Source organism: Falco rusticolus, chromosome 2 (genome assembly GCF_015220075.1).
Source record: "Falco rusticolus isolate bFalRus1 chromosome 2, bFalRus1.pri, whole genome shotgun sequence".
NCBI classification, from domain to species: Eukaryota; Metazoa; Chordata; class Aves; order Falconiformes; family Falconidae; genus Falco; species Falco rusticolus.
Window position 1 is genome coordinate 23,946,697 of NC_051188.1, and position 25,024 is coordinate 23,971,720.

The following is a 25,024-nucleotide window of genomic DNA, read 5'->3' on the forward strand; positions in this document are numbered from 1 at the left end:
TGCGCAGCAGCCGGGCGGGCGGCGGCGTGGGCTGGGCTGCGCCTTGCGGTGCCGGCCGCCCCGGGGCGACGGCGGCACGTAACGGCCGGTGCCCAGCGGTGCGGGCCGCGCTGGGAGGCCGCCGAGGGAGCCCGGGCCTGGGGCTGCGTGTGCCTCGCGCGGCGCCGGGGACCGGGAGCGGCGGCGCGGCGGCAGCAGCTAGCAGGTGAGAGCGGGGCCCGGCAGGCCGGGCGGCGGGAGGGGCGGCCGCGGCGCTCGGCGGGGTGCTTGGAGCCCTCCGGCGGGGGGCGGGGTGCCCGTTCCGCGGCGGAGCGGGGCCCCTGCGGGTTCCGAATGCCGACTGAGTATTTCATGTCAGTAGCTGCGCGGCTGAGGCGTGCGGTCCCTCCGCTCGGGTGGCGCTGGCCGGGAGCGCCGTGCGATGGAAGGCGCGCTCGCTGAGGCACGGGTGCACGCATATGTGCAGACGTGCACCGAGCACAGGCTTCTATAGTCTTAACATAGGTAGCTGTGGATGGCTCTGGCTGCGGGCTGAGGGCTCAGGCGGCCGTTTCCCCGCGGGTGTACGCGGCAGCCCAGCGCCCTCGGGGGCGGGGGGCACCAGGCGGGGACCCCTGGGTGGGAGCTGGCCCCCCTGCGCCAGGTCCCTTCCTGAAATCCTCCATCTCATAGCTGAGGCTGTAATACGCTACGCTAGTTCAGGCTTTGTTTGCCCCACACTGCTCACTGTTTTTTTTCCGGAAGGACGGAATGATTTGTCAACGAAACGGGTAGTCCCTGTCCCTTGTCATACACGTATTAAATATGAAAAGGTTTAAGAGAAGACTGACTGTAGAAGAAACTTTTAGAACAGCAGAGTAACAAACGTTGTGAGCATCAGTTTTATCCTGGTTCGCCTTAGGTTGGGTTAGGCATCTTGCAGGGAAGAAATTTGTGTTTGCCTCCACATAAAGAGATTTGCAGTTATGCACAGCAGTTACAGGCTGCCCAGTAGAGAGAGTTACCTTGTAACAGCAGTGATGTCTTGTTATAGTTGCACTTAATGGAGCACATTTTGTAGCCAAAATTGTAATTTTTTTTTTCTGTGACTTGAATTTTTATGGTTATGACCTCAGATACAGAAAAACGTTCATAGTCTAATTTCTTCTTGTATAAAGAATGGAGAGGTGACTAATAATGCAATGGATATTTTCCTTTTGTTTGTTTCTTTTCATCTTTTCAATATCCCCTTGATGAAGGAAAGAAGACTTGTAAGATGATTTACAAGAAGGCCAGTTTTAAGTGTTCTTTTTAGTCTTTGAACAAAGGGGAGATGTTCTTTTCACTGTAATGTAGTCAGTGTTTTGTCACCTGCTTGCTACAGTTTGTAACTGATTTTTATTTATAAGGTACTGTTTCACAAGGTACAGCTTACTATTATGAAAAGGTCCAGGTCCCTTTTACCACAGCATCATGCAATGGTTTAGGCTGGAAGGGACTTTTAAATCTAATGAAGTCTAACCGCCCTGCTGTGGGCTGGGACAACTTCCACTACATCAGGTTGCTCAAAGTCGTGTCCAGTGTGGCCTTGAACATTCCCAGTGATGGGGCATCCACAACTTCCATGGCCAACTTGCCCCAGTGTCTACAGAATTTCTTCCTTACCTCCAGTATAAATCTACCCTCTTAATATTTAAAACAGTTGCACCTTGTCCTGTCACTACAGGCCCTGGTAAAAGGTCTCTCCATCTTTCTTATAAGCCCCCTTTATGTATTGAAAGGCCACAGTAAGGTCTGCCTGGAGCTTTCTCTCCTCCAGGCTGAACAACCCCTACTTTCTCAGCTTTTCTCCATACGAGAATTGCTCCATCCCTCCGAACATTTTTGTGGCCCTCCTCTGGACCTGCTCCAACAGGTCCATGTCTTTCCTGTGCCGAGGACTCCAGGTGGGGTCTCACCTGAGCAGAGTAGAGGGGTGGAATCACCTCCCCTGATCTGGTAGCCACGCTTCTTTTGATGCAGCCCAGGGTCGGACGGGCTGTCTGGCCTGCAAGCATACATTATTGGCTCATTTCCAGTTTTTCATCCACCAACACCCCCAAGTCCTTTTCTGCAGGGCTGCTCTCAATCCCTTCATCTCCCAGCCTGTATTGATACTGAGGGTTGCCCTGACCCCGGTGCAGGACATTGCACTTGGCCTTGTTAAGCCTCATGAGGTTCGCTTTGGCCCACCTCTCTAGCCTGTCAGAGTCCCTCTGGATGGCATCTCTTCCCTATAGCATATCAACTGCATCACTCAGCTTGGTGTCATCCACAAACTTGTGAGGTTGCACTCAGTCCTGCTCTCTATGTCATTGATCAAGATATTAAATAGTATTGGTCTAATACAGACCCCTGAGGGACGCCACTCATTACTGGTTTCTACTTGGGACATTGAACTCTTTGGATGTGGCCACGCGGCCAATTCCTTAGCCATCTAACAGTCCATCCATCAAACCCATATCTCTGCAGTCCTTCCCCTCTTCTGTCTTCTGCCCTGTCAGCTCTTTAGCTCATTGAACCTTCTCACAGGCCAATTTAACTTACTAGAATAGTAGAAAAACTTGTGCTTTACTGACGTTTCTGCTGGTTTGTGAGCTCATTTAGCTTGTGGAAAGTCTGATAAGGATGTGAGCTGTCAGAGAAGGTAGGGGGGAGAGAAAGAAGAGAAGAGAGACCTCCCTATTCTGCAGCAGTGAGCCATTAGATCAACTCCTCTACTCAAGGAAACGTAACAATAGCCTTAGTAATTTTATCAGGTCCATAGCATATTTTGCACTACATTTTTCAAGTATCCAGGATAAAAGAAGGAAAGTAGCATAAATGATTTTAAATGTGACTCTGTAAGCTTGAAAGCACGTTCCTGTGTGCTTTCCCATCTGTAATACGGATACTACACATTGCTACAATGGGTTGTTTCAGTACTTGATAAAGCAGTCTTTTAATTGTCTGTTTTTCTTGGCAGCTGTTGATCTGATGCCCAATTTTTGTACATTGTGCAAAGTTCACTAATAACTTGCTGTAATGTTACAAATACTACAAAGTACAGGCAGGCCACTTGGTACAACTCTGCCTATCTAGTACTGGCAGATCAGTTTTATTTGCTTGTTGTGTTTATGTCCTTGAAATAAAAGGACAATTAATACTTTTTAAATGTTCATTATATTCAAAAGTGCAATAAAAGTCTTTACGCCAGTACTATAGTACTATTGCTGGGTGATAATAGTTGAGGGAGGTATCGTACATCTCAGAACAGTATTTAAATGATAAAAAGAAGAGCAGAAGTAACAGAGAACATAACCAAAAAAAAAAATTGCTTTCCTTTTGAGAGGTATAATGGGGACCTGCAAAGAAATAAATACATTTTATAAAACGCAGGCATACTTAAAAAGGAATAACCTGCAGGTTGTTAGTGTTACTAACCTTTCAGTGTGTGTTGTATTTGTGCGGTGAGAAATTGCCTGGAGTTACAGTTGTGTGATCTATGTATTTTATTTACTCTGGACAGCTGAGACTGCTTCGGGCCAAGGAACTGAGTAAAAGTCCCCTGAACAAGTTAGAGGCATTTTTTTTTACTAGCTATAGAATGGAGGGTAAAGTTTTTCAGTGTTTTAGTGTGGTTGGTATCTGCACAAATTGTATAAAAAAACTCAAGGTCCTCGCTTGACTATTATACGGTAAGAGAGTTGAGTCGCAGTGTAATAGTACTATTGCCACTGCATGAAAAATTGGGGAGCTTGGCTTTCCTTTATAGTCCAACAAGCTTGTATACTTTAAGCTAATTCATTAATTTTTACCTTGAGTGAGTCTGGGACCATGGTGTTTCTTGCACATCTTCCAACTCTACTTGGAAAACTAAGAATGCGCTCTAAGGCATGTGGGTTGATGTTTTTATGTTCTTACCTTCCATTACGGCCATTAGTTTTATGAGTCAGGGTATCTTTGTACGCTGCAGCATGGTAATGCTGAATGCATTGAACGTGTCCTTATCATCTCATTTTGACTTTCTCTTTAGTTGCCATTAGAGATTGATTTGAAATGAGTTGTTAAATTTTTCCTAGTGCTCTTTTTTTTATTCATGTTCTGTTGGATTTTAGCATTCTGTTCAGTTCTATAGGGTCAATCCTTGCCCAGTATTATAAACAGTTTGGGTTGAACTGGTATTTACACAGGTCTCCAAGAATATCTTGGGAAATTTCTTTTTTTGAAAGGAAGTATGATCTGAGTTAGTGCTATAGTGTAAGAAAGGGTTGAAAGGACATCATGGTGTGGGAGAGGATGTTGTTCAGTGAAAGTGATGAAAAGGGAACAGTCATGGCTGAAAGATATTACATTGATGACTTCACAATTCAACTTGCCTTAATTATGTCCTACATCTTAGAGAGATGTATTTATTCTAGTTAGTTCCATTTGAAGTCAGCAGGAGCAGAACTGGATCCCTGTAGTTCTAAATCTCTGTTTTTCTGGTTGATTCAGGGTGTAGTTAGCCTCAGTGCCAGTGAAGGAGTGGACTTAGGGATATGCCTTCTGACGTGCATCTGGTTCTTACTGAAGTTGTCCTCCATAAATGTGTCTCTGTGCATGTGTGATATGTGAGAAAGGCAAAATTTCCCCCTGAATTTGAGAAATCATTTGAAATAGAATGTTCAATGTCACTTGTAAAATATGCAATGGAGTTATAGAGCAATGGTAACTGTGGAAGAGCTTTAGTTTGCTAGGAAGTCTGTAACCCTGTTAAAATGACATTAGAGGTTTCAAAAAAGTGGCAGTAGCAGCAGGATGCCCTTCTGTAGTTAAAAATTGCAATGTTTGCAGGATAAACTTTTAATAGTTTATTATGCAATGAATTCACTGTTTTGAAAGATGCAACAGTGGGTTGGTTTTTTTTTTTTTTTTTTTTTAATGTTCCTCAGCAGCCATCTATAACTGTATGGGATCTTATTGTAGCCATTTTTAAACAAGTTCTTTCTTTGAGGCTTAGGTGCAGTAAGCTGAGATGCTCAGGCAAAACACTGATGTTTCTGTAAAGCATAATGCACTTGGAAAATATGCGAGACCTTGTAGAAAGCAATGCATAGATAAGCTTGCAAATTCAAGGCCTAAAGCTGTTAAATCTATTAGGTGACTTAAAGTTTTGAGTTCATAATCTGCGCTAGAAAGTAAATATTTTCAGTGAAGAAAATACTCTTCTGAATCCATTTTCACAGAATGTGCAGGCTGCATTATTGTTGGTGTATTTTTTTCCCACAAAATTTATCTAATTTTTCTTTAATTGTTTTATTCACTTCTTATTTTTCAGGAGTCTTTGAAAAATCCTTAGTGGTCATGACATTGTTACAAGTGACATAAATTAGCCAGTGGCTCAGAATGATGGATACCCAGAAGACTACAAATGGTTTGCAAGTGATTGGAGAAGGGACTGGTATAGGGAAATCGACACTCCACATGGTGGGGTATTTGGGAAAAGTCAGTTGAAACTTGTTTTACATGTGTGCAAAGTTCATATTTTTCTCTGCTTTGAGAGATTTTTAATTGGTCTTAATTTTACCAAAAAAATTCTCAAAATTATTTTCCACGGAAATCTATAACAATGGCGAAAGATTAAGATTATTCTAAGTAAATCTGTGCCTATGATTTTTTAATGGCACTATTTTTATGACTGTTTGCATTCCTGTGAAAACTGATTTGTCTTTCAAAGATCTGAGCTTGTGTTCCCTGGCGATAAGTATCCTGTGGTTCAGTTCAAGTAGAACGAAAAGTTGCTTAATTGTGTTGTTAAAGATACCTTATTAAATATTTGAATATTAAAATCAAAATATAAATTTATTTAGAACACTAGCATACAAAAATATATCCTATAAATATTTAAAAAATCTAGTTTACTCTTTAAAATTCTATTAGGTATTATACTTAGAAGTTGCACGCTGGTTTTCTGTCTTGGTATATATGTATGTCTTACGTTGGGATAATACATGAAATACATAAATTTATGCTGCTTTTTAAAAAAAAAATTTTTTTTTTAGAATTGTAATCCTGTGGAAACAACTGCATGTGAGTATTGTCCAGCCTGCAAAGAGAAGGGCCAGATCCAAGTTTTACGGACTTACCGCATTAATTTTCAAGAGTCCATTCTTCTTTGTGAAAATCCTCAGGTATTACACTAACGGTTTTGTTTGTTTGTGCAGAGGCCTTTACCTTCAGCAGTTACACCTCTTTTAAGTTTAAGATTGTTGTTGGTGAGCAGATTGTTGAAACTGGACCCTTTTGAGTCCATATGCTGGATGATGTTTGCCTGTGTACAGACAAAAACGTAACTAACCTGTGTAAATGCACTGTTTAGGCATAGCTAGCTACCCTGAAGAATTAAAAAGAGTAGATAAGAATGAACAGAGTTTCCCTTATGCAACAAGGGAACACAAATGATACTAAATAAATCTGTGTACGCATCAGAATAGTAAGGTGAAAATTTGATAATCCAGGTAACTAAAACATGACTCTTGCAGATGTGAGTCTCCTATTTTCCCTTCTTTATGTCTGGGTAATGTGAATAGGTTTGTTGTTATAATTGCAGTGGGGGTTTTTTTTCTTTTTTTTTTTTTTTTTCCTTTTTTCCCCTTTTAAGTTTTAACTTTACTTGGATTTCTGTGCTGCTTAATGTTTGAGTTGTGGTTTTGCTGTCTCTCCCTTCTTCACTGCTCCGTGTACATGGGGAGGGTGTAGCAATCTCATATGGACTGGTGCCCTTGTAGAGACTAGGCCTTGTGGGTCTCCGAGTTGCTTTTCCCATCCTTCCCTGCTTTTAAATAATCATAGTATTGTTCTGGAGATTGGTAATAGTGATTTGACTATATTCTGGTTGCAGACTAGCCACATATATATAAAAGACCCTGCCAACACCTGGTCTGTGTTGGGCTAGCCTGAAAGATACCCTGCCAGTTTTGGCGCCAGTGGTGTCTCAGGCACCTGATGATAATGCCAAATCCGTAGCCTAGAGGAATGGATTTAGCAAAATAAGAGAAGAGGGCTCTCCTTAGTAAAATTAGGTGGTTTTCAAGGGTTGGAAGCCTTTACTGGAGAAGTAGTGTTGATGATCACTACTGATATATTTACTTCACAATTGCTTATAAGACAGGAGTTGGAAAAAACAGTCTTCCTGTCATACATATGTTGAATTTATGTGTTTATTTCATTAAAATATCACTTTCCAGAAGTCTTACATTCCATTTTAAGAGTATGGTATATACATTTTTAGCTCCTGTACACCTGAAATTGCTATGTAGATCTCACTGTAACTTTCTTTCTTTCCTTTAGTGTATCTATCCACTTGGCTATAAACCATTAAACAGCATAATTATTTCTGCTGGTTCAGAAAATCATCAAGTTCCATCTGTCCATAAGAAAAGGAAATTGTGTGATGTCAGTGACTGTTCTCCTTCTGAATCACATCCAAAAAAATCAAGAACTAATACTGTGGTAACAGTTGAGCACACTAACAATACAGACCCTGTTGTCAGATGTTATCAGAATAGTTTATGCATTCCCAAGTCAAGCCTACATGATGTATTACAAAATGACCAGCAAAAACCTAGTAACAATGTGGAGTCCCGCATGCAGAAGGCAGATCTTGAAAAAACTGCCAACACCAACAGCTATCAACAAAGTCCGCCTAGGACTTCTAGTCCCAAAACACAACTCTTGCCAAATTCTGAACTTTTCTCAACAACGTCTGAAATTTTGCTCAAAGATGATAAAGATTCTGCTAATAACACAGATTTATGTCTTCAGTGGAGAAACATACATAATCTTTGTTGGTTAGATTGTATTTTGTCGGCACTAGTACACTTAGAAACATTAAAATGTGCTCTAGCAGAGGAATATAATGATGAGAAATGTTTACTCCAGAAACTCTTAACAAACTATAATCAAGCAACTGTGCTTCTGAATACCTGTAAAAGAAGTAAAGTAGAAGGTGAGTAAATTTAGCTGCTGTTTCTTCATATTCAGAGTGATCTTACCTGCTACAGATATGTGGAATTTAGTACAGTGCACTTAAATATGCCTCCTTCTATTTCAGGATCACAAAAAAATGAGTTACAACCCATTACTGTGACTTTACAATGTGGAGTGCTTAATCTAGCAGAATCCTAGTAACCTTATACATTGTTTTTCTTGGGGCAAACAGGCACGCTTTGAAGGCATCAAACACTAAGCATCTCTTGATTTGTTTTTTTGGGTCATATCCCACACAGAGAATTTGCAAATTGATGATGTAATTGAGCCTTACCCTGTTTCCTTCCCCTCTATTGGTTAACATATTAAGATGCTGTTCTAATCTTAATCTTCAAAATAATTTCTCTTGTGTTTTATATCCTTTTATAAGTGGGCAGTTGCCTTGTCACACCAAAAATAGTAAAGCTGTGAACATATGTTCTCTTTTGGCTGCAGCTGCACTCGAAGGAATGCTTTCCCTGAGGTCTACAAGCTCTGGTGTGGGTGATAGTGCTTTCTAACATGTTTCAGTCAAAATTAGGCAAACGCATTAACCTGGTTCTGGAACCTTGTCTGGAAAGGGTTAGTGAGTGCTCACAAGTGCAGCGTAATAGGTTCAAGGACTGTAACTTCCAGGCACTGGGGCAGTGATGAGCAGCTGGGGGCAACCTTCCAGGCAGCACAACTGGAGTCAGAGGAGGATGTGACACTGTAATCTACTAGTACGGCCTTTGATCATTTTCTGTGCTGTGGACTCAGTTTAAGAATCTTAAACTAAGACGTGTTTTTCTTAGTTCTCTTGACCTGGCCTGTTGGTGTCGTAAGTCTGAACTTCTAAGTCATCATCTGTTAGAGAATTAATACAGATCTCTGGTTAGCCGGTATGTTTCATGATTTATTTTTTTTCAACAGACATTCCAGGGAAAGTTTGTGGTTGAATATATATAGACTATAGTCCAAGAACAGCATCAGATAACTTGAAGAAATTAATATCTTTTCTGGGAAAAACAATAGGTGTATCAAAAATTGTTTAATCCACCTTGTGGCAGAGAAGACATACTATTTTTTGGAGGGGAACAAAAAAAAAAAAATTCCCCAAAAGATTCTGAAGTAGTTCATGTAATCTGCTTGCCAGAAAGTCAGGCTGTTTGATTTTAGGTTTCCAGCCTATTACCTGGAAGCATTCTACCATCACAGAGCCTGTCTCAGATGTTTTTCTTTCTCCTCTGTTGTGCTGTATTTGCAAAGGAGCTCTGGTGTGCAAGAACCCTTAAATGGGGATATTGAGTGTTGGAATATAGTCTTGTTTGTGATAACTTAAACTTTTTCATTTCCAGGCATTGCTGCAAACCCAGTTAGTTTATTTGGGGAACAGTGGATAGGAGATTGGATGAAGAGTACTGTTGTGGAGAATAGGTGTAATGTTTACTCTGCCCATCTGTGTAGTTTTTCAGTATCTTTTACATACAGCTGTTCTTAAAAACAATCAAAAGCAATTGAGATGCAAGAAACTTTTTTACCTTTTTATATATAGATAGATTTTATAAGTATTAGTTTCAAGAGCTATTCTAAATCCTTCCTTTAATTTGTGTACGTTATGATCATGATTGTGTAGTAGAAGTTTTATTCTTGCTTGCATTTAAAGAATGCATTTGTGTAGAAACAACTAGTAAATTTAAAATACATAATAAGATACATAAAGCACACAAAGTATTTCTAAAACTATTTTAAAGGCTGACTTAGGAAATCAGTATTTAATCTGGAACAATACATTTAAATGTTTTGTTATGAATTGTATAACATCATTAGAAAGCATGTAAGCAAATTTTTGGACTCTTCATCTTAATGTTTACGTTTTAAAATCCACTCTTAATCTCTGAATCTCCAGGGTTTGTAATGTCTGGTTACACTATCCTTAAATGTTGTTACTATCTAGCTGTTGGTACACGCTCTTAGCCATAATTTGTCAGGTTGAGTAATTACTGGTTAGCAGGCTGCAGCAAAATGTCGACAACTTGTGTAAATTCTTCTCTAATTTTCAAACCTGTGAATACCAAGCACTGGCTATTTTACCAACAGTTTTAAGCAAGTATGGATCAGTTTGAAAGGCACCGGTTTTCAGAGAATGAGTGCACGTTAGGGTATGTATGAGGCATGTTAGGGTTAGGCACGTGTATGAAAGGGTGGGGATGTTACACATAAATACACGAAGGCATATGTATTTTTTTCTTTAGATGTTCTTCCAAAAGCAGAATCTTACCTCAGTGAAATCAGAAACAGAATGTTTACACAGCTTCAGCCTCAGCTTAAGTGTGAATTGGGTAAGTAATTAGCATAGTATCGCAGTATTTACTTTCAGGAAACTCTACATGTAAAGCCTTGTATGTCAGTACATAAAAATAAGCATGTACAGATGCATACAAGACAGTTTGCAAATACATTTGTTTTTATTGGTGACATACATATACTTTACAGTGTGATCAGCTGGTTTGTCCCTTGACTGTTTTTGACTTTTTAGAGAGCATATTCTCATCTTTGTAACTATGCTGTAGTCATGAAATCATCATTGGTAACAACCTAATAACATGGATCAGTCCCTTTGCTGTGAGGATTAGAAGTACAGCCTTGAACAGATAACTGGAATGAAAATCATAGCACTAAGCTTATCTTCCTTTCTGAAGTACTGCAAGCTGATTTCAAATATTCAGTGGCTGTTTTTTCTGCCCCATCTTTGAAGGTATGAAGGAGAGCCCAGTGTTTGCGCTCCCTCTACTCTTACGACTGGATCAACAAGCTGAGAAACTATTCTTGCATTCTTTCTCATGGAAGTTTGAATGTTTATGTTGTGGCTACAAATACCAGGACCGGTGAGATTTTTATTTAAGTAGCTTCTATATAACTGTTCTACCTTACACTTTTAAAATTTGCATATAATAGTTGGCTTTCTTCAGATCTCCAGGTTTTGTACAGCTTAAGCTTGCTGGTGAAGTTTTACTTTTTTTAGGCTAGCATTGGCAAATAGTTTACTGCTATGTCATATATTAGGAAACCATGTTATCACTTAATTAAGAAAGAAATAATAGGTAACTGTGTGAGTCCCTGGTCATGGTCACTCTGATATTTTGCTGAGAGTATACATATTGTTGCAGTTCTAAAGAATATAGTCCTAGTACACTTTTGCTATTGAAGAATATCTGTAATATTCATTTGGATTACAAAAAATCAGATTCTCATACATATTTACCTATTTTCAAATAGTATTACAGGGAAGGAATTTCTTTAGAATTGGTTTAGTTCTCTGTAGCTGCAGGTACAAGCTAGTAATTTAGACTCCTTTTAGAGTCATCAGAAAAAGAGAGACACCTTCAGAAGACAGCTAGCATCATTTGAAAACACCTGTTTCCTTCCGCTATCTTAGGTTTATACAATAAAATTGTAGATCCCCAAGTGAGATGCGATTAATGCTGTTACGCTGCCAGCCGATGTGTAGGCCTGGTTAATAGGATGTGTTCAAGAGGCTTTGTTACATACTGTTTTTTCTTTAAAAGTTGAATAGCTTACGTTGAATATAAAGGAAGTCCTTTCTGGGGCTAATGAATGAATAAACTATGTTATTTCACTTTAATATCCCGTACATTGTATTTTCATACAATATAACCTCTGTGTAATCTCTGCTCTGAATGTACTGGTTTTTGAAAGCTAGACCTTGTATAACATGGATTCTGAGGTAATTTGTTACTGCTTCCTTCTCTCCTTGAGATTCTGTATTAGCTAGTAAATTACGTGGATCCTGGTACAAGCTCTATCTTATGCTGGAAAGGAAACAAAGGTAACATGCTAAGGGAGAAAGAGCAAATAATGTGAAACTGAAGGCCACAGAGCTGCTGAAAACAAATGATGACTGATACTGTTTGGCAGAACTGAATTCAGTGCTGACTTGGACGTGATGCAGTCACAGTGGAATTCACACAAATGGCATGAATATGAAGAGAATTTGGCTTTGGCATAATGTTTTAATAACTTTTTTTCTCCTGGCAAAGTGTGTATATTTATTGTTTTCTGATCAGCAACTAAACTTATTTTTTCTCTGTGTGTGTCCAGATGTAGGAAAACACTAACAACGTTCACAAATATAATTGCTGATTGGCATCCACTTAACGCTATTCATGTTGGACCATGTAATAACTGTGGTGATAGATCTCAAAGAAGACAGATGATTTTGGAAAAGTAAGTTTGCATATATGAACTTGAAAATAAAATACATAAAATTCTAAGACTTCAATTATTGAACGTATCACTTTCCAAACCAAACTATTATCTTGGGTTTACAGAGATGCTAAACTTTAGACTCTGATAAATACTCACTTTTAAAGATTCTAGATCGTTCTTAAATGCTGAAATGGCAAATAGTGTTTAATAAACATGAAACATAGAGCAGTGTTTAACATGCTGACCAGCACATGTGTTTGAGCCAGGTCAAAAATACCAAGTAGTAAATATAGACAACTGATATGCAGTGTCAGCCTTTTCACAACCCTTGCCATTGCTGGGTAAAACTGCTGTTTGATCATCTGTTTACTAGTTTGATTCGGGAACAATGTCCTTTCCTACTGTGGTTATGCCACAGCTGTCTCCTGGGTTTTTTCACCACTTCCCAATGACCAAAATCCCTTACGTGATGTTGGGTTTTTTCCCCTAATCTGTAACAAAATAGAATATCCAGTTGGAGCATTCTTATCCTGTGACTACTGTGCAATCTGAAGAGTCCAGTGTGAAAGCAGAATAGCAAAGGCGGAACCACATACTCTTTGAGCTGCCTTACTTTTTCATTAGGATCTTTTGCTACTGTTTCGTTTTAATAAACTGGTTCTTTATTGTTTCTTTATTAGAGTACCCTCAATATTAATGATACATTTTGTAGAAGGCTTGCCACTTAACAACCTGAAGAACTATTCATTTCAGTTTGAAGAAGACACCTACCAAATAACATGTGTTGTTCAGTACCAAACAGATAAGAAGCACTTCATAACCTGGTCTTTGAATCCGGATGGTAAGAAACATAAATTCTATTATAACACTTCATGAGTCTATATCAAATACTGTGTTATGGGTTACTGCAATAGTCTCAACAGTCCATCTTATAATATCAAGGATTTCTTCCGTCTGTATTATAAACTTCATATTAAAATTTTGTGAATAATTGTGGGAACTTTGTTGCTCAGGGTGAAGGCTTCAGTTTGGTGTAACTGATTTGTTCAGCAGCGTTCTGTCCTACACTGTACTCACTGGCAAAAGTTATTTGGGTAGAGTTTTTTCTCTTCATTACTTTGTAAAAGTTAAAAAATACTGTCTGAGCATGGCTGTGGGACAAATGATATTGGTTATTTTGAAGCCAGTTACTAATCCATTCTTGGCTGGTAGTGAGGGAACCTATGAAACTACCAGCATTAACTAAGTTTCTTTTCGTTTATGAACAGTACTGCACCTGAGGAGGCAGGGAGAGGCACAAATCCGTGTTAGAAATGTTACTAGTGGTGCGATGGTCATACCATTAGTGGGAACTCCATAATCAGTGAAGGTGAAAAGTTGGTATTTTGATTCTCATGCTTTTGTAGAAAGAATGGAGTGCAGTCTTATCAAGCATTGGGACAACATGAAAATTGTCTAAATCATACTGCCAGAGTTTAAATATGAAGAGGGAGCCGCTGGGAAATGCCTAGTTGGGAATATCCTGTACCTCACAGATAATCTATTTTAAAATTCTTAAAGCTGTAAAATATTTGCTCATGATCTATGAACAATTTGCAGATGATGAGGCAGATTATTAAAAGGAACAGTTCCTTTTTAACTGCCTGCCTCCCAGCCAGGCAATGTAAAGGTCCACAAAGAAACTTAATTTGAGAGATGGTTCTTCCCTCAGGGCTGTGGGTTTTTTTCAGACAAGATGTCGGCATCATTAGCTCAGACAAAAAAAACCCCTTAGCTTTGTTTCTTTGGTTGATGTATTAATATTGCTGGAAATTCTGCTTGTGTTTGATTTTTTTACAGTGGAAATATCCTGGTTTTCTCTGATGTAATAAAGAATGGAGAAAAAAACTCTTTATTTTCTGCTTGTCAGGGGAATGGGTTAATAAAAATATTTGACAAGTATCTGAGGTAGTGACTTAAATTTTAAGTCTCTGAGTCTCTACACTGGTTGCTATTTGTTTTTCAGGAACTTGGCTTGAATGTGATGATTTAAAGGGGCCATATTGCAAGAGACATAAAAGATTTGAAGTTCCTGCTTCAGAGATTCATATTGTTATCTGGGAAAAGAAAACATTCCGTGTGCCAGAAAAACAGAATTCGCAATTCCAGAGTAAAAATATTGAAGATTTTCTTCCTAATAATGTACCGTCAAATTCCACAGCGTCACACTGTGGTTTTGGTAACACTGTAGACAAAATACTTGCAGAACATCACAAAGAAAATTCTGTGAGAACTCCAGATAAGAAACAGCAGCAGGCAGCTGAGGATGAAGGTATTGTTCATCATGGTTTAGAAAATCTGGCACATGATGATCTTGTAACACTGATGCTTGAAGAAATTCAAGTTGACTCAGAAGGTAAATTGTTGCTGAACGGACAGATGGTGGGAAATAACTCTGTTGTTGAAACAGTCACACTGCAACAGCAGGGATCAGCTTTTTCACCTAATGCTCCATGTACAGGAGAGTTTGCTGGAGCTAGTCTATCTATGAGCAATAACTGCATGTTATATGAAAATTCCAGCATTTGCTTACCTCTAGAAGAGTTGAACCCAGCAAATTCTACTCCTGTGCCCAAAATACATGACCCTGACCCACCTGACTCATTGCTTGCTCGAAGAACAGGCGACAGAACTGATTTACCTAACAGAGAACATGGATTAAATTCACAACTACAACTAAACAAGAAGTGTTCAACTGTAGAGAATACTACACAAGAATCACCCGACTTGAAAGATGCAAGCAAAATCATAGTTAATTCTCAGGTCACCAATTCTTCTGCTGCCAATAATTCCTTTCAGCCTTCCCGCAAAGATCAAAAAAGAGGATTTGTAGGAAGCTGGGTAAAGAAATTATTAAACAAGAATAATTCTTTTATGCCTTCAAGTGCCTCAGCTCTCAAGAATGAGAAAAGTTGCAAAACTCCCTCAATGCAAAAAATAAGTGAAGTGTGGTTGCCAGTCAAAGGAGCAAGTAACTTTGGTGGATTTCAAAGCAGAGGTACAAACAAATCAACTGAGATCCCGAATTCAGTGGTTCCTCAGAACAGTAATACTCATCCGTTATCAAATTTCAAAGGATTTTCTCAAAACACTTGTCTTCCAAGAGCAAGTCATACCACTCTTGAAGGTCCAGCTTGGAATAAGTTAGGAAGTACATTGGGTACCTCAGGTAAAGTCACTCAGTTCCATTCACCTAGCTTTAACTCTGGGAAGACAGAAGAGTCAGATAGTGACAAAACAAAAAAACTTCGCCTAAAACTGTTGAAAAAACTTAATGCTAAAAAGAAGAAGTTGGCTTCACTGGACAGGCTAGCAGTGGAACAGACGAAACAGGACAAACCTGTGAGTGGAGATGTAAGCACCCAACCACAGACTGAATCTCACAGTGACAGTGAATTATTGCAGAGCGTTTTAAGGGAACTGCAATATCAGATTGATGTTGCAGATAATGAATCTGAATTTAACGCAAACTCTGTATCAGGGTGCACTAGCCATAGTAACGGTGATGAAATACTGGCGGAATTACTGTCCTCTACTTCAACTGTTGCTTCCTTAGAAGCTCAAAAAAGTGAAGATGAATGTATGTATATGGAAATGGTGGACAGCAGTGTTGCAATGACAGTGTCTGGTGAGACCTGTGTGCCACTTGCAGCAATGACAAGCAAGGACCACAATTATTACAGTCCTGTAAAGGACAGTAATTCGGAACTTCATACAATAAGCAAACCCAGTGTGAAAAAACTTGCCTTTGAAAGTCCTACAAGGGAAGATATCCTTCAAGACCTGTTTTTCATTTCAGGACCAAGCTCAATGGCAGGTGACATAGATTTACCTCATTTTGATGAAACTCTGTTTGAAACTTGGTAAATATTCGGTTTCTTGGTTTTAAGTAATTTTCAATGTTATGTATATTTTGAAGCAAAGCACTATTATATTATATTTTCTAACTGATTTAATTGCACACTGGCTGTACTTGAACAATTTATATTTGTGGTATTTTATTTTCCTTAAAATTTTATTGTAGCAGACAAATAAGGTTTTAATGCATTTTATTTTTCTAAGAAGCAGTTATTTTAGCTGTCAGATATAATGATGATTTTAATTCAAAGCTCCTATGAGTCTTAACTTTTGCTGCTTTTAATGTGGAAAACTTACCCATATTCTACCAAGTTTGAGAAGTAATGAACTTCAGTAGTCTTGATGATGTGATGGTGTAAGAAGTATTATTTAAGTAGTAGTGATTTATTTTACAGGATCACCTAGCTCCTGAATTTAGTTTGTCTGATGTTAAAAAAAAAAAAAAAGGTACCTTCTGTGATCAGGGATGTATGTTTGCATCCTTTGATACAAAGATCATTTGCAACACTAAACTCAAGCCTGGTATTCTGTTAGAGACTCTGTTCTTTTTGGAATTACTGTTCTACAAGCTCACCCTGATGTATACACAACACCCCTCAGATCCAAGGAAGGGTGGATATAAGGTAGAAATTTTCCTATTTGAAGTTATGGCATATACTGAGTTTTGATCCTGAGTAACTGAAAATATAATTTGGTAGAATATTTTTCTGAGCCAGGTTATTTTATAAGTAAAATTAATAAGATTTGGGCCAGAGTTTGCAGCACTAAGAAAAAGTATCAGATGTGACTTTTAGTTATTAATAGCTGCAAATTCACTAATAAAAGAAAGGTTTCTAAGAATTAAAGTTAACTGTAAGTTAGCACCTATTACTGTTGTTACTCAATTTTTCATAACCAGAGCAGTGCACCCCGTCCATATACGAGCATGCCAAGGAGAGGCAAGGTCAATAGAAGGAAAGTAATGGAAAATGTAGCAAGACAGCAATGAGTAAGCAGAGCAATTCACATCTTGGTGTTTCTGGTTTGTATAGCTTTTGTTTTGCTAGCTGTGAGTCTAGCTAGACACAGAGCTGAGGGTATTATATGCTAAATCAGATTAGCTGTACATTTTTCTTGCACTTGGAAATAACAAGGATTTTATCAGCAAGTCCTTGTTTCAGCCATTTTTAGAGGTGTTCTGCATTTTATCATTGTTTTAGAACCCAAGTCCAAACCATGAAGTCTTCAGTCTTAGTCTTCCAGGAGGTGCAATTGAACAGAACTGTTACTACAAGGCATTGACTGCAGATTTAAATGGTCTTGGGTTGCTTGAACCAGGTTCAAAAAGTTCGATAAACTGTCAGTAGCACTGAACTCACCTTGCCATGCTGTTTCTGATGCAATTATGTACCAGTTTATCGGACTGGCACTTCAGACAATGAAGGGTTTAATTCTTGAAATATAAGTCTATGTAAAGAACTTGAGCTCCCTTGTTTTAGATGTTGTAATTGGTAACGTTACAGCAGAGAACAAATCAATGGTTTCTGAATGTAGTGCCACTATACTGCTGGTGAAATGTTTGCCTGTTTGAACTCCCCTATTTTAAAAAAAAAAAAAAAGGTGACTAAAATTACAGTTTGATTTATCAGTGAATAAAACAGGTGCCTCTGCAAGACTTGAGAGGGGTAATAGGATATTTCTGCAGAGTTTTCCAACCAGTGGGTTCTATATATGCAAACCGCTAAAGCGCAGTGTGTCCTCCAACCTTGACTGCTTCTTGCAGAGGTTTCCCCAAGCAGTGGGGAGCTGTCTTCAAGTGTAGATACCATCTGTGACCGACTGGATTGCAGCTGCCTGCAGCTGTGAGGTGGAAACTCCTTCACCAGTGGCTCAGGGCATGACACACACAGGGGTGAGCAAAGCAGCAAGCCTGGGATTGGCGTGATGCAGAATGCGTAGGGCAACACGAAGAAGAGAAGATGAGCGAGTCCTGGTGGTAAGGCCTATAATAAGAGAGAGGACTATAATAAGCAGAGAAGGGGATGGGGGCACATCCACTATGCATATATGCCTAGAGAGAAGCAAGAATCTGGTCACCACTGGCAGCACCTCTGCAAACTGGTGTTAGGAGTCCTCTGTCTGCAGCCGTGTGGGATACAGCATGGGTATGTGTATGTATAGAAGCTGCGTAAGCAAATAAATAGTATTTGAGATTAAAGCAAGTCTGAAACTAAATCTCTTGGGTTGCAAGTTCTTTGCTGTCTGTTTTTTTCTGGAATAATTAACTAAAGATGATGCTGTGCAGATTTGTCTGTTTCAGTAATTTTTTTACTGCCTCAGATCCTGTGCAAGTGAGAATTCAGCTGAGATTGGATGAAGACCCCATGACCAAAGAAACAGTTTGGAATTTGGTGGTTACTGGACTTCCTGTTTTGAGAATAGTTTTAAAATGCAACTTTTTAGTTGCCATAAAGAGAATACCAAGTGTTGTATTAGTTTTCTGTCCTTTAGAAATACACTAGGTGGGCATATAGCAAATACGATTAGTGAGCAAAAGTTAGTCACTGTATTTTGGAGGTTTTATCAGTGTTATAGGGTAAATTTCCAAAAGCCTTTTGGAAAGGCTTCGAGCAGTTCAAGGCATTGTATTTTACACGTTCTTCACTTCTTGCATCACGTGATCTTGTCAGTCTGTGTCTTCTGATTGGGGAAAGGCACAATTGTGGCACTACCAGATTTACAGCTTGTAGGTCAGAATCAGCTCTGTGGTGGAGGTAGCACTGATTCAGATCTTACTGCTTCATATGTTCAAACACTTTTAATCAAAGTACAGGGGTGGAAAAAGGGCCGCCTTCTCACATCCTGCCTACAATAAACCAGCCCATCTGCAAGGGAGCTGCCTGCATGGATTTTTAGCTGTGTACCTGCTGGAGCACTCCTAAAAATTCATTGTGGTGCTGATTATAAATCTGATTTTGATCTTGATGTTTTTCATGGGTGGCTGTTGCCAGCATTGGTTTCTGCTTTAAATAACTATTCCCTTTCTGACAGTGTATCAATGGGAGTGATCATGTCTTGTCTGTGTTCCTCTTGCAAACCTAAACAGCTGCTGTTCTCCATGTGAGCCCCTTTGTGCTCAGAGCAGAGCATGTTAACCTTCCAAGCAGATTATGCAGCTCAAAGTGTGCACTGTGATTTAAAGTCCACCAGGATTCAGTCTCGGAGTGGAAGAGCTTACAGTCTAAGTATAGATCTGAGGCAGTGTGCAGACGGAGCAAGAGAGAGAGTAAGGTTAACAGGATTACAAGGCTGATGAAGTTTGCAGCATGCTTAGTTTTGCACTGCTATGCACAAACACAGTGTGGTTGTGTACAAGGGAGATGCTGAAGCAGCACAGCACAGGAGAACGCGGCGGAGCCACGGGACTCACGAAGGAGAGCAAGTGCTGGGGAAGGAGCATAAGGCATCCCCTACCTGTTGGGGGCCAGGTGCCTCCAGCTTATGTTTTCTAGAGAGGCCGAAGAAATAAACCCTCGTGAGATATTTCTCCCTGGACATGGGTCTGTATTACTCTTTTATGCAAATGACCATCTACAGGGGCTTCTATAATGCCCAAGGCAGGGTTTGGGCTAGCTGTAATCTTGTCCCCGGATTTCCAGTTTAGAAACAGGGCAAGTAGGCAGGATGTTAAAATAACCCATGAGCCATAAGGGTTGGCAATACACTGGAAACCTGCCGTGGATGTACCTGGCAAGGAAGCATCTCCCCTTGCCTCTCCAGCAAAATGGAACTTTGGTCCTGGCAGCTGGTCCTGGTGCAGAACCTTCCAACGCAAATGCTAGATGGAGAGCTGAAGCAGAGAGCCCCAAATTATTTTATATCCTTCTGTTAGTGGACTTTGTGTTCAACCACTTTGGCTCAAAGAGAAGATGGCGCATAATTTTTCTGTATGAAATATGTACTTGAGCCTTTAAATGGTGTTTTACAGTTCTCCCATGCTGTAACTCTACCTTTTTCTGTAGGTTGTTTCATTTTTCTGTATCCATGTCTTTGCTGCCTGGCTTTTTCTGTTGGTGTAGCAGAGGGAGAGACTGAAGTCATGGGGAAAGCTGGGAGAAGTTGTGCATCTGGATTTTCTAAGACACCATTTTAAACTATTTCAGTGAGCATCCGGCTCGCTTTTTTTCTTCTCTCTGACTTGGAGCCTCTCTTTGCTAGGGAAAGATGAAGTTTTTAAGTGCTTTGTGCTGCAGCCCTGCAGACGTGACTGTGACCTGGCGTTCCCCGCGGCCAGCACCCCAGCGGGTCCCGCACAAGCCACCAAACGCTCTTCCACGCCTATGGCCGCTCGGGGACAAGCGGTGACAGTGCTCCCACTCGGGCCCGTACTGTTCCGAAGGTTTTGTCCCAAGTTTTCTGATGACGTTCAGACCGTGTCAGGTGAGACTCGGTTGTCCCCCCCGAGGCCGTCCTTCCGGGCAGACGGGGTGAAAGTGTTTGCGAAGGGAAAGCGTGTGCGGGGCGGGGAAGCATCAGCACCCAGCCCCGCCGCGGACCCGCCAGCCTCAGCTCGGTCGGTTGTTGCCTTCTCCCGCGGGGGCTGTCCCGTTCCTCCCCCACGCCGTGCAGAGCCGTTCCGTCCAACGGCCGCTGGCGCGTTTTCAAGGCGGAACCGGGAAAACCAAAAGCCGCGGTGACGTAGGGAAAGAAAATACATGCTGTTTCCGCCCGGTTTCGAACCGGGGACCTTTCGCGTGTTAGGCGAACGTGATAACCACTACACTACGGAAACTTCCGCTAGACTTCTATTTTTCTGCAGCGCCCCTTGACCGGGCGCAGGGAGCATGGCGGCGCGCAACAGAGCGGCACCCCAGCCGCCGCGCCGGCAGCAGCCACTGACACTCCTCCCGGCGGCGGACGAGGCCCTGGGGCTCAACGAGGGACTCAGGCAAAAAATAATACGACCCCGCCGCTGCGAAACCGGCCTCGCAGCGAAGAAAAAAAGACCCCAGCACCTGAAAAGTGGTGCTTTGCGTCCCTGGGTGGGCTCGAACCACCAACCTTTCGGTTAACAGCCGAACGCGCTAACCGATTGCGCCACAGAGACGCCCTCGTAAGCCTGCTAGCCGCGCCGCTCCTGATCCCTGCGGCGGCCGGGGTGGGGCTTGGGGGGGCCGTGGCTGCGCGTCCCCGCGGGAAGCGGCGCGCCCCCGCCCGTCCCTTTGGCATTCCGGCGGCGGGACGGCGGCTTGTGCTACAGCGCCTTGGGCGGCGGGGGGGGTAGGGGGTGGGGGGGTGCAATCACCGGGTTTGGGGGTGATTTGCTTTTTTAATCTAAAGAACATGAACACCACCACCTCCCACCCACCCCCACCACCCCCCGCGCTGTCACCGCGGCCTTTCCCGCAGGAGCAAGGGACAGGCGAGCAGCAGACAAGCAGAAAAGGAACAGCGTTCCAAGTTTGGTCTGTTGGTGGGACAGTTGCGAGTGAGAGCCTGAAAGCTTCGTGCTGAGACAACAGACCATGGTGCTGGCAAGCAGAAACCCCATGGTCATACACCAAGGACAAGGAACACAAACCCAAGCATCAGCCTATTGACACGTGGCCAAAGTATCCAGCACCTTTTCTTCCACAATCTCGATACGAAAAGGACTAGTTGTGACCACAGACTCGAGGAACAAAAGACAAAATTCATCCCACAAAATTGAAAGACCTTTGATAATTATTTGCAGGAGCTGATGGATAGTGAGAACACTGACAGAAATGAGCCATGGCAAAAGAAACATCTCCAAGGGGAGTGGAGGGGAACACCCAGGAATCTGCTGCCCAAGCAGCCTCCCTTCAGCTCTGAAAATTCTATGAAACAAATTATTAAACAATTCGCAGCCACCTAAAAGGTAATAAGGTGAAAACGACAGCCAATGTGAGTTGTGAAAATGAAATTGTGCCAAAGGAGTGTAATTTGCCTTCAGGAATCCCAGGTCCCAGAGACAGAGGACAAAGGCTGGAGTGAGGAAGACATATCCTTGGTGGATGAGGACCAGGTCAGGGCATACTTAAGCAACCTACACGTACATAAGTCTGTCGGCCCTGATGTGATGTACCCACAAGTGCTGAAGCAGCTGGCAGATGTCATTGCAAGGTCACTCTCAATGATCTTGGATCGATTATAGCAGCTGGGAGAAGTGCCCAAGGACTTGCCACCAAGAAAGCACACCACCCCCAACTTCAAGAAGGGCAAGAAGGATGACCTAGGGAACTACAGGCCAGTCAGCTTCACCTTGATCCCTGGGGAGGTGATACAGCGGCTCATCCTGGAGACCATCTTCAGGCACATCAAGGACAAAGAAATTGTTAGTAGTCAGTATGGCTTCACCAAGTGTCCTGTAAGATCCTCACAGAGAATCCGTTGGTGTATGGGTTGGATAAGCAGGTGGTGAGGTGGATTGAAAACTGGCTGAACACCACCGGAGGGTGGTGGCCAGTGTCATGATCTGGTTGGAGGCCAGTAACTAGTGGTGTACCCCAGGGATCAATGCTCCTCAACATCTCAATTAATGATCTGGATGATGGGGCAGAGTGTACCCTCAGCAAGTTTGCAGACAACAGAGAACTCAGAGGAGTGGCTGTGAGACCAGAGGGTCAAGCTGCTATCCAGAGGGTGGGCTGGAGAAATGGGCCGGCAGGTACCTCACAAAGTTCATGGAAGCCACCCCTGTAGCCCCTCTGCTACCAAAACCTTGCCGTGCAAACCCATTGCACAATGGCTGCTGAGAAGCTGCTTCTTGGGAGCAAGGAAGGGAAAGATGACAGAGGAGATCCCCACAAGGTGGCTCTGCCACTCACCGGGCACCACTCAAACCCTACGGATCAATAACTTCCTGGGAGACTCCTGGGCTTTGCCAAAAAGGCCTCAGAAGGTGCTGTCCTGTGCCCCCGCTCCATCCTTTGGTCTCCTGATGGCAGGGAAGATACCAAATCTGCCAGCATGCCCAAGCTGGAGGCGGGCTTCCAGCACCTTGCTGGAGGGACTCAGATTCAAACTAGTCTCACTACATTGCAGCTCCTCTCCAGGCTCAACCTGCTGAAATTTAATAAAGATGAACCCAAACAGCTGCTCTGGGGCCGTCAAGCCCGGCGCGCACGCTCTGTCACACAGGGCTCGCCGGAGAGGCAGGAACGCAGCCGGGAGAGCAGTGGGCGAGACACGGAGCGGAGCGTGAGGAGGAGGCTGTGCCGGGGACCGGGGGGACCATGGGCTCTGTCTTCAGGTGCTGTGTTTTGAGCAGAACCTGTACAAATGGAGTGTGGAGGCAGTAATGAAAAGGAAGAAGTTTGGGAAATGTGGAGAAGGATGGGTTTTTGAGGCAGTGCTCTGATTGCTTCCATGGTGTCACTCTCTTGGCCGTGCAAAATGCAGACAGCATTTAAAAAGCTGCAGCGTGCCCTGTTGCACTTCACGTTTCCAGCTCTGTTTATGCTCTCCTTCAGGTTTTTGTCAGGCTTCGGAGAGGATGTGATGCTGAAGCAGACTGACGTGATGGCAGGTAGTCACACACGCCTATGTAGATGTACTATATAGTTGGTGGTTCTGTGGTGCTTTAAGTTTGCAAAGCACAGTGCTAATACCAACCAACCAGTTCAAGAGGCTCGTGTCCCATTGCATTTATGATAAAGCATGATGGCTGTGTGTCGCCTGACATTTGTATATGGGAGCTTCACAGCAGCAGCTTTTATTTTACAAGGAGATGCACTTTCATTGGAGTCCTTGCAGCCAAGCACTAAGCAGCATGCATGAGAGGAGAGATGAACATCCCAAAAGATATTTATAGATCTGTGTTCCCAGTCCTTTCCTCTTCAGTACGAAAGCAATTCTACAAAAGGATTATTTTGACTGGCTGTTCAAGATTTCCAGAGGAGGAGATTAATGTGTGGGAAGCCTTGCAGCACAACTGGAAAAGCTCGCTGGCTTTGCACATTTTCATGAGTTTCATGGCTCACTGTGTCAAGGTTATCTCCCTCAGACAGGACGATGTAGATGTCAAACAGCAATACAGCAAGCAGAAGGGCTGGGGTCTGACAGCAGCTGCTGAAGCACAGAATTACCTGTGCCTGGAGAGCACCGACCACAACTGGGGCTTACAGCTGATGCAGGCACTGATCCCCAAGGTGTCTACCACCACCACCCCACCACCCCCTTTATTTTTTATCTTCTTAAGAAAAATCCATTATTTCAAATGGCCAAGTGGAATATGATGGAGGTGTCCTGCACTGATCTTTCTACCAGGTGGACAGGGTTTTATGGTGGTGCCAGCTTTGCCTGACTGAGACAGTGATCTTGTGTGTATCCCGCAAAAGAAGAGGAGGCAAGAGCCACCCAGATGTTTAGGTCTCAGGGAGAGGGAACAATATGATGTGTAGATATGACATAAGCTGTTCACAGATTCATTTTGGCCCCACCTTAGCCCTTCCTTGCCAAGGCAATCCCCCAAATTGCCAAAAAAATTGCCAAAACCTCCTTCCATCCTGCAGCTATGCCACTCCTAAGGGGTATGAAAAGATAATACTCCTGGCAAGGGATTTCTGCTCTGTCCCACCATACTTACAACAGTGTTGCTCTGCCACAGTAAAGAGATGGAACTTCCTCTACATCTCTCATACCCTCTTGATTTCCTCTGCTTTGCCTTAAGGAAAACCCTCAGAGTGATGTTGCACTTAAAAAAAACCACCCAAAACGCCACAGTTCTTATTTTACAGCAGCCATACCAAACAGATTCTCACTGGCAAAGCTTTTTTTTTCCCCCTGCACACCCAGAAATCAGCTTAGCAAGCCCTGGAGTTGATGTCATGGGGGTTTGTTTTGCATGGAGGAGGGTGAAGCCCTATTTTCCTCTATGCATACGTGAGGGGTGACTTTGGAGCGAGCCTTG

General features: G+C 42.1%; 1 protein-coding gene and 2 non-coding genes across 5 annotated transcripts; 1 reads left to right on the top strand and 2 right to left on the bottom strand.

Moving 5' to 3' along the window:
- The first annotated feature begins 10 nt into the window (after window positions 1–10).
- On the top strand, window positions 11–18,327 carry USPL1 (ubiquitin specific peptidase like 1). 3 transcript variants are annotated; one of them, XM_037376658.1, is made up of 9 exons: window positions 11–205; window positions 5,318–5,484; window positions 6,042–6,170; window positions 7,330–7,987; window positions 10,242–10,328; window positions 10,745–10,874; window positions 12,109–12,234; window positions 12,897–13,057; window positions 14,222–18,327. In XM_037376658.1, the coding sequence occupies exons 2-9, from the start codon at window positions 5,386–5,388 to the stop codon at window positions 16,120–16,122; spliced, it is 3,291 nt and encodes a 1,096-aa protein (XP_037232555.1). In that variant the 5' UTR covers window positions 11–205; window positions 5,318–5,385; the 3' UTR covers window positions 16,123–18,327. The 3 variants fall into 3 exon arrangements, with proteins under 3 accessions (XP_037232555.1, XP_037232554.1, XP_037232556.1); XM_037376657.1 differs by lacking the exon at window positions 11–205 and having other exon boundaries at window positions 241–5,484; XM_037376659.1 differs by lacking the exon at window positions 11–205 and having other exon boundaries at window positions 242–5,413.
- Window positions 18,328–20,811: 2,484 nt separating this feature from the next.
- TRNAV-AAC lies at window positions 20,812–20,884 on the bottom strand. The gene has a single exon. It is a non-coding gene; the product is annotated as a tRNA-Val (tRNA).
- A 241-nt stretch (window positions 20,885–21,125) lies between these two features.
- On the bottom strand, window positions 21,126–21,199 carry TRNAN-GUU. Its single transcript has one exon. It is a non-coding gene; the product is annotated as a tRNA-Asn (tRNA).
- Window positions 21,200–25,024: the final 3,825 nt, after the last annotated feature.

What these genes read in the sequence shown, in the direction of transcription:
- USPL1 (XM_037376658.1), top strand. Translation starts at nt 5,386, where the DNA reads ATGATGGATACCCAGAAGACTACAAATGGTTTGCAAGTGATTGGAGAA. An exon ending in TAAAAGAAGTAAAGTAGAAG is followed by an intron (nt 7,988 to 10,241) that starts GTGAGTAAATTT and finishes TTTTTTCTTTAG; the next exon opens with ATGTTCTTCCAAAAGCAGAA. An exon ending in CTGGTCTTTGAATCCGGATG is followed by an intron (nt 13,058 to 14,221) that starts GTAAGAAACATA and finishes TTTGTTTTTCAG; the next exon opens with GAACTTGGCTTGAATGTGAT.